General features: G+C 51.5%; 1 protein-coding gene across 4 annotated transcripts; it reads left to right on the top strand.

Moving 5' to 3' along the window:
• The first annotated feature begins 652 nt into the window (after window positions 1-652).
• CMTM5 (CKLF like MARVEL transmembrane domain containing 5) lies at window positions 653-8,427 on the top strand. 4 transcript variants are annotated; one of them, XM_061589149.1, is made up of 5 exons: window positions 653-701; window positions 4,580-4,732; window positions 5,067-5,162; window positions 5,731-5,809; window positions 7,157-8,427. In XM_061589149.1, exons 1-5 carry the CDS (start codon window positions 681-683, stop codon window positions 7,171-7,173), a joined length of 366 nt encoding a protein of 121 aa, XP_061445133.1. In that variant the 5' UTR covers window positions 653-680; the 3' UTR covers window positions 7,174-8,427. The 4 variants fall into 4 exon arrangements, with proteins under 4 accessions (XP_061445133.1, XP_061445134.1, XP_061445131.1 ...); XM_061589150.1 differs by lacking the exon at window positions 653-701 and adding an exon at window positions 1,987-2,188; XM_061589147.1 differs by lacking the exon at window positions 653-701 and adding an exon at window positions 1,987-2,623.
• Window positions 8,428-8,811: the final 384 nt, after the last annotated feature.

The following is an 8,811-nucleotide window of genomic DNA, read 5'->3' as shown; positions in this document are numbered from 1 at the left end:
ATTGCAGTTTGTCCAGGTTCTCATTTTACTGAATGACTCAGGGGCAGTCCTGTTATCATTTAGGGAAGAGGCCTTGATGGCGGGGGAAGCCTTTCAAGAAGCACCTTTGCCCGAGGGAATCCTGGAAAAACAAACTTTGCGATGGAACCTTAACCAGACTTTTCATAACCACAAGGAAACCCCTTGTTTATGCCCACACATCGCCCTGGTTGCTCCAGGGGACATCCCATCACACACATACCACCTACTTACCATACTGCCTAGGCTTTCTGCCAGATCCGCGTAGGGTGTGGATTGTGGACAGAGCAGGTGGGTTGGGGACTCCTGGATTCAGCACCTAGCTCTTCCCAGGGGCATGGGATCTTAAAGGTAGAGGGGAGGTCTCTCCCTGATTAGTGACTTCAAGATATTACATCCATGCTGTTGTGCGCACAAACAAGGAGATGAATAAGATGAGGCCTTAAGCCTGATTTCCTCCTGCAACAATGACATCCTCACCATCAGGAAAAGAAAAGCATCCTCAGCTAATAAGGTTTAAGTCTGATTTGCTCTCTCTGTCATGGCTTCCCCCAAAGGTCTCTGGGGACCAGATTGTACAATAAGAAGACGAAGGTACTGCAGATGTTGTCAGGATCTCTTGCACTGTTGCAGAACCCCAACCCCCAGTACTCTTTGGAGGGATGTCCAAGCAGCTTAGCCTGGTGAGGTTTGTACTTTGTTGTGCAGGCAAGAGTCTGAACCATGATTGGGAGAAAGGGAAAGGGCTTCTGTGGCACTCATGCTCAGGTATACCAATGGGAAGATATCTGGTTCCACTACAGATATGACTGGATTAAGGTGCGAGGTGAATCCTGATGTCTCTCTCCTGTTGCAGTTCACTCACACTGCATAAACTCAACTGCCAACTTTTTTTTACTGCAAATATTCCTCTGCCTTTTAACATGTGCATAGCAGGGGGCAAAGAGATCTTGACAGGTGAAAGCTTTGCCTATCGCTGATTTCCAGGCTGTTCACTTTCTATCTGTCATGCCCCTGTTAAAAGTAGAGGAGCCTTGGCAGGAGAAAAGTTGGCAACCTTAACCAAGTGGCAGCACTCCTGTTTTTTATTTATTTAGAAAAAAAATATAGACCACTTAATCAGAAAAATCTTGAAGCAGGGTACATAACAAAATAGTTGCCACCTTCCTTCCCCCCACATGGCCTTGCTCCTGTGTCTGTAACCCCCCCTTTGACAAGGAGAAATGTCAGAATGAAGCTTTCCCTACCACTTTATCTCCATGACAGGAATAATGCTTCACCTGTTTCATTTCTGTACATCAGGTAGGCTACCATTAAGGGCATCGGAGCCCACAAAAAAAGATGGCAACTCAGTGCGGCCTGAGAGTATATATTTAGTGAGAGGCATATGAAAGGGCAAAGGGTGATAGAGCAAATTTGGTCTCTTGTGCAATAATTGTTACGGGAATGACTTGTTACGGAAGAATATCCACGGATAAGCCATTTTATCAGCCATCCTGTCTTGTCTTCCTCGCCCCCGTAGCCGGCAACACCTACATTTGTGTGTCGGGATCACTTTTGACCAACTTGCGCGCGTGTACTAAACCCTAACCCCAACCCCAACCAGTGTCTTTTCTGCGGTCTCAAATAAGCAAAAAATCCTTCCTTAATTATTTTTCCCCATTTTCCAATTAAAAAACCTTCCACAGCATTCATTCATTCACTGGCGATCCCTCGTGGCCGAGTAAGATTGCCTTCCAAGAGGAATGCGTCAAGCCTTCCTCGTGCAGCGCCCTCTCCTGGTAGGAAACGGCAGCCCCTCTCCCTCCGGCCGAGGCGCCCGCCTTCCCTCTGCTCACCACCTCCCCCTGGGGGCTCCTTTGCGGCATGACACGCCCGGCTCTGGCCCCAGCCCGGGCCTCCCCCGCACCGCAGCCGGGTCGCGCGTGGCGGAGACAATGTGGCCCAGTCGCCTCCCCCTCTGGCCTCCCGGCCGGCAGACAATCGGAGCCTTGTTCTCCCGGGGCTGCCCGTCCCTAGCCCCGCTGGACAATCTCTCCTTGTCTGGGGTTGGGATGCCAGCAGGGAATGGGGCTGGTGGGCGGGCACAGAGACCCACCGCCATCACACACACCCCGCCTCGAGGGCCACCCTTCTGGTCCAGAGAGCCTGGCTTTGCGGGCGGAGAAAGGTGACCCTCCGCACGACAGGTTGCCTTCCCCGGCTGGGCAAGACGGGAAACCTCTCCCTCTGGATTGCCTTTGATTCTTCCTGCCTTTCTCCTTTCCCCCCTTCCTTCCTTTCAGCCCCTCCGTTTTTCCTTCAGCCATTTCCCCCGCCCTTTGCTCCCTCCTCTCCAGCCCCCTTGCCCTCTCTTTCGGCTCCCCCACCCCCAGCCAGACCCTGTGCGTGGAAATCCGGCTGGATGCCCGGTGGAGGGGAACAGGCGCCTGCTTTCATCGCCTTGTGAAGCCTTTTCTCCACTCCCCCCCCCAGCCAGCAGCTCTCTCCGGCCAGAGGCAGCAGGATGGGGGAGCCCCAGGACGCATCTGGGGGGCTCCGGGGCTTCTCGCTGGACAAGGAGTTCCTGCGCTCCCCCAAGGGGGTGCTGATGGGGGCAGAGCTGGTAATGAGTATGACGGACCCCCTTCCTTTCCTTCCAGTGCCTGCAGCCGCCTCTTCCCTCTCTTGTCCCGCACTCCACTTTCTATCCACCTCCACCAGCTTCTGCGCACTCGTCTCTCTCTTTTGCACTCCTCCGTTTCCCCTCTTGCTTCGTCCTCTCCTTTCCTCCTTTTCTTGGGTTTGACATAGGTCATTTTCCACGCTGGACTTCATGGTCTTGCGGGGAGGCCCCTCTGCCCACGGGCACGTATCACGTTTCACTTACTTATTTCACCATGTGGCTGGTGGGCCAGCCAAACTTGTTTTGGGGGGACCCTCCTGTTTCTTTGTTTTGTTTATTAAATGGAACCCATTACAGAGAGAGGTAGAGAACACATTCAAGAGGCTGCTGGACAATCATCTGTAGGGAATGCTTTGATTTGGATTCCTGCATTGAGCATGGGGTTGGACTTGATGGCCTTATAGGCCCCTTCCAACTGTACTATTCTATGATTCTCTGTATATGCCGTCCTTCCAGAAGGAGCCCAGGGCAGCAAACAAGAACACTCAAAGCACTTTAAAACATATTTAAAGCAAAAGACTTTAAAACTATATGAAAACAACGCATCTTTGAAGAAAAAATATATATTTTCAGTGGGACCCTGCACTTCTGCCCTAAAGTCCCATCCTATGGTACCCCGGGATCACTTTGATGGATTTCTTCCCCCTCCCTCCATTGATTCATTTGTCACCATTTTTCACTCTTTATTTCTCTTTCCTCGCTTTGTCCCTTTCCCTTCTTCCTTCATGCTTCGTTCACCCTTCCATGGGCCCAGCCGCCTGTTATTTTCTGCCCCTTAACCTTTTTGCAGAGCCACTGGATCTCTTTCCAAGCCTTTCCTGCCTTTTCTCTCACCCTCTGTTCTGTGCGGGGGCCTTCCCCTGGCAGTAGCATGGGTGGGACCCCTTCTTTGCCCCAAATGCATAGTCCAGGATTGGGGGAAAAGAGGGTGGTTTCAAGGCTAGGGCTGGGGTGAGGGTGATGGGAGAGAGAAGGGTCAATTTTATTTTATAAGTGTGTGGGAAGGACGGGGGTGGTGGAGAATAATGGAGTAATAAGCTGTTGTGGGCAGGAATTCAAAACCACTGAGGGGGTCTTTCATGGGTCCTTGACACAGATGAATTACTTTTTAAAAGGTAAAGGTGTCCCCGCACTTGTAGTGCGAGTCGTTTCCGACTCTTAGGGTGACATCTTGCAACGTTTACTAGGCAGACCGTATATATGGGGTGGGATTGCCAGTTCCTTCCCCGGCCTTTCTTTACCCCCCAGCATATGCCAGGTACTCATTTTACCGACCATGGATGGATGGAAGGCTGAGTGGACCTGTTCCTCCTTTCGTTGGAATTGAACTCTGGCCATGTGCAGAGCTTCCGCTGCATTACCGCCGCTTACCACTCTGTGCCATGGAGGATCTGAATTACTTTTACATATACTATATATATCAGTAATACTATCTATATAGATAGAGACAAACCTCAAAATCTACAGTTGGGCAACGCCTTTTGGGGACCAGCCCAAATGTCACCGAAGTGTAACAAACTGGAGTTCCCCAGAACTCTTCACCAGGCGAGAAGCTACACAAAGCAGGGGTGTTTCACAGGAAAGGTCGTTTAAAAGGGTGCGCGTGGGATTGGGGACTAGTTTCTGCAGGTTTTCAAGGGGAAGGTTCTGAATTTGCGGCAACAATAGCACATCTGGACCTAGGAGAGGATAGATCTGGTTAATCCAGAGGAAGCGCACTGGGTTTTTGTGCTGATGGAATCATACTACAGTTATGCCATTTGGGACCATGAACTGCTGGGAAGGAGTGTGGGTGTCTGTGCCAAGGGGCAGGCATCCCTCGCCTTTACGTAATCCCCTCTTAGGCAGGATACCTGTCTGATCACGCATTCCTCTTCTTTTTCTCCACGTTCCCAGGCCCTCTGCTTCTTGGTCTTCCTGTTGCTCACAGCATCCATCTCTGCCTATATGGGCGCTGCCCTGCTGGAAGTGTTGGTGACACTGACGTTCCTGGGACTGCGAGCGACACACTACTATGAGCGCCTGACCCGCGTCAACTGGCCTTGCCTGGTGCGTAATTTTTCTGTTTCATACTCTGTGACATTTAGTCATATCCTACCCCCGCGGTCCATTTTTGCCCTTTTTGCAAAAGGCATTGGATTGAACAGCTCTAAAGTGAACTGAAATGCCTTCCGTTGTACCAAATTTGCCTCTTTTGCTATGGGACGTTTTCCCTGCCGCTGTGACTAGCTTTGTCTGTCTCTGGGACTGGGTTTTGGAATTGGGTGAGCACATCCTGCCTGCTACTTTGGAATTGTGCGCATTGCTGCATCTAAGCGACCAGCCACTTTCTGGTCCTGCCTCACAGCTCAGCCATCGGTGACCCTCCTCTCTCCCACCACAGGATTTCCTTCGCTGCATCAGCGCCGCAATTGTCTTCATCGTCGTGGCCTTTGCGGTCATTGCTGCCAGTCACGAGGGGTCTGCTGTGTCAGCCTTTGTGAGTTACCGACTCTCTCCCCTTCCCGGCCACACTCTTTATTAGCGCTGCTCCCCCTTTTGGAAATCTGAGAGAATCCACAAGGCGTGGCATTAAATGGATGGCACCAGTGGAGGCTGATGCCTACGGCGAATAGGGCATTGCCCCACTAACCGCAGTGTGCCCTCAGTCAGCCCCCACTTGCCTGCCTCCTTACTTGCAGGGGGTGGCTATAAACTTCCTTCTCAGCCTCAGTGTTGTCCTTGTAGAACTCAGCAGGGAAGAGGACAGGGCCAAAAGTAGAATTAGTTGCCTGTGCTTGTCATTGGCTGTGCCTCCACCTCCTGTTGGGCGACCTGTCTTCTGCCCCATCAGTCCCAGTGAGCACCAGGCACCTTTGGACGACACATGCTAGATATCTTTAGCAACATCGCTAGGGATATGGCCCAATCTAGGTTACCCCTCCAAAAGTGGGGTGTATGAGGGCTACTGAGCAAACATCCCCCCCATGCTTCACCCACCTGTGTCATTCACAAGTGTGTCATTGACCCACCTGTGTCATTCACAATCCTTCTTGGTCTCTTACTAGGTCTTCAGCCTGATTCTCATTACTGTGTTCTGCTTCGATGCCTACAAAACCTACAGGGCAGAAATGGGGTCGGACCAGGGTGAGCAGAGCCAGGGAGTGGGTGGGATCCTGGGATTGCCAAGGGACGGGGGCGATGGTGGCACAGATGGACAGGGTCTGCAGCAGAAAGTCCAAATGGGACCCCTGCGGAGATGGATGGAACCATCTCCGTCATTACCATTGCACATGACACTTTGCAGAGTATGAGAGGGCAGGTCCCTGTTCCGCACAGTCTCAAGTTTGACATGGGAAATAAAGAAAGGGGGGGAGGGATAAACTGGGAGGTAATGTCAGGGATCACCAATGTGGTGCTCATGAGCACTGTGATGCTCTTGAGGTCTTCCCCTGCTGTTCAGAGTTCTCCCTCGCTTCCCCCTTGCTCATGAGGTGGTGCTGGTGGCTACCTAGTACCCATAGAGCTGAAGGAGGAAGTTAGAAGAGTGACACTCTTTCCTATTTCAGCTCTATGTGTTTTTCAGGCTCGGATTAATTCTACTAGATACAATGTTTACCTGCATCTCTGGGACAAGCTAAGTGCGCACGCATGTGCTGCCTCTCTTCCTGTGTCTCGCAGGGGAGAGTGTGTGGGTCGGGCAAGCTGAACAAGGGAGAGAAGTGATGCCTATGGCACTCACTCTAAAACCTAAATGTGCCCACAGGCTTCAAAAGGTTGGCGACCCCAGAATATATGGTTGTTTCTGTCGTCGGTGCATAGGCCTAATTACAGGCTGAGTTACAGCAGAGGAGCCAGGAGGTTGTTCCAAAGCCGTTGTGGGAAAGATGGCTTTTTTGAGTAGGGATTGGAAAGTAAGAAAAATCCTGCAGCGGTTCTGGGAGGTGTTCAGTTCCCAGCCTACGGGGCGACGAGGGAGCAGGAGAATTTTGGATGGCTGATGGCAGTGGAATCCGCTCTGGGTTATAGTCAGGACTTTTAAGTCCCCACTAAAACCCGGAGCGGATTCCACTTCCTCACTGACATGGAAGCACCAGCTTGGAAGTGCTTGGAAGTTAAGGAGGAAAAGCTTAAATGTGGATCCTGGAGGGGACCTGGAGCCAGGGTAGGGATCTGCGGAGGAGCTTCCAAAGAGCGATAGGAGAGGTGAATGCTTTTCGAAGCAGAGTTCTGGGGAGAGGCGAGGGAGCCCAAGGTGAGGAGACAGGAGAAGATTGTAGTAGTCTAGGCGGGAGACGAGCAGGGTGCGGCCTCCAGCTTTTGCTGAGGGGCAAAGAGGAAGGACCATACTTGAAACATACACAATAGGTAAAGAAAACAAGGGACAATTTGCTGTCCTCTCCTGATACCTCAAGGTCCACCGCATGGTAGGGCCAGCGCCAGTTGCCCAGGAGAGGTGAGCAACCTTTTTGATGCTTTTTCGCTCTCTTCTAGACGCAGATCTTGGCTGACAGAACCCACGCCCCCTGCTGGTGAAAGTGATGTGCACACAGAGGTCCTGCTGCTTACTCCCCTCCAGCCTACAGCCTCTGCAGCTTCTGTGGCCTGTCCTTCCCCCTCCCCGCCCCATCTGCCAATGCCACTCCACCTTGATCCAAAATCCTGCCATGTGGTCATCATGGGCCAGTGGGCTGTTGCTCCATCCCACTCTCTATGGGAGGAAAAGCCCACTTCAGATCGGCTTTCCTACAGAGGAGACCCTCTTGACTTGATAAGCCTTTCCTGATTCTGCCCCCCCCCAAAAAAAAACTGGAATATTTGGAGGGCACATGGATCCAGTGTCTGGCTCCTGGGTGGTTTTTTTTGTATTTAACTTGCTCGGGAGACAAGATTAAAAGGTGCTTTTAATACTGCACGGTGGCCTTTATGTGCCCATGAGTGAGCATGAGCGCATGCTTGCATGCAAGTTGCACTCGGCTCCTGGCTGCCGCATCTGGTTGGCCATTGCCGTCGCTTCTGAACTTTTCTCAGCACGTGTCTGTGAGGGGTACATAACTGTGTCCGTGTCTGCGCGAGCAAGCAGGTCCACATAAATGCAGGATCCCAAGTTCAGTCTGAGTTAAATCCATAGCTTGGAGTTGGCTCCAAATAGAATTTGGAAACCCAAATTCACGCTCACCAAAAAAAGGGGTGGGTTCTGGTTGAGGGCAACGTCATGTGAAGGGTGCCCAGAGATTTTTTACTCATATGGCCTCAAACCCATAGTAAAGCCCAGTGCGGACAAGCCAAAAGTGTTTGTGTGTGTAAGAGAGAGATATAAGGAGGGGGAGAGAGAGGGAGAAATGAAGGAAGATTGATAGGGGAACAGGAGAGGATATGTGGGTATGTGAGGGGGGGCACATGTCAGTGCCCACATATGGACAGGTGTGAATGTGTTCGTGCCATTTAAGTATGGATGGTTTACCTAACGTAGGGACAGTGAGCAGACAGCAAGGAAGGGAATCTGTTCTGGATGGTTCGTGCTGCCTCTGAAGGACCAGGTCTGTAGCCTAGGAGTACCCATGGATTCATCTTTGTCACTAGAAGCCCAAGTGTCCTCTGTGGCAAAGAGTGCCTTTTACCAGCTTTGTCTGGTTTGTCAGCTATGGCTGTTCCTGGTCAGGGATAGCCTGACCTCAGAAATCCATGTCCTGGTAACCTCAAGGCTGGATTACTGCAGTGTGCTCTATGTGGGGCTGCCCTTGGCCCTGGTTCAGAAGGTTCAGCTGGTGCAAAATGCAGCAGCCAGACTGCTGATGGGAGCATGTTGCTGACTCTTCAAACAACTGCACCGGCTGCCCATCTACTACTGAGCCAGGTTCAAGGTCCTTGTATTAATTTACAAATCCCTGAATAATTTAGGTCCAAGGTATCTTAGGGACCGCCAGAACTTTTCTATCCCAGCTTGAGCATTGATATCATCTGTAGGAGAGGCCTTGGTTGTCCCCTAAGCTGGCGAGGCTCATTTAACAGCGACATGAAAGCGAGCCTTCAGTGTCATCGGCCCAGTTCTCTGGAATGCTCTGCCAACAGAGATTCGGCAGGTGCCTTTAAACGCCTGCTGAAAACCTTTCTGTTCTGCCAGGTTTGTGAAGGCAATTGAGAAGATG

Source organism: Rhineura floridana, chromosome 11 (genome assembly GCF_030035675.1).
Source record: "Rhineura floridana isolate rRhiFlo1 chromosome 11, rRhiFlo1.hap2, whole genome shotgun sequence".
NCBI lineage: Eukaryota > Metazoa > Chordata > Lepidosauria > Squamata > Rhineuridae > Rhineura > Rhineura floridana.
This window is presented reverse-complemented; position numbering and strand designations above follow the sequence as displayed.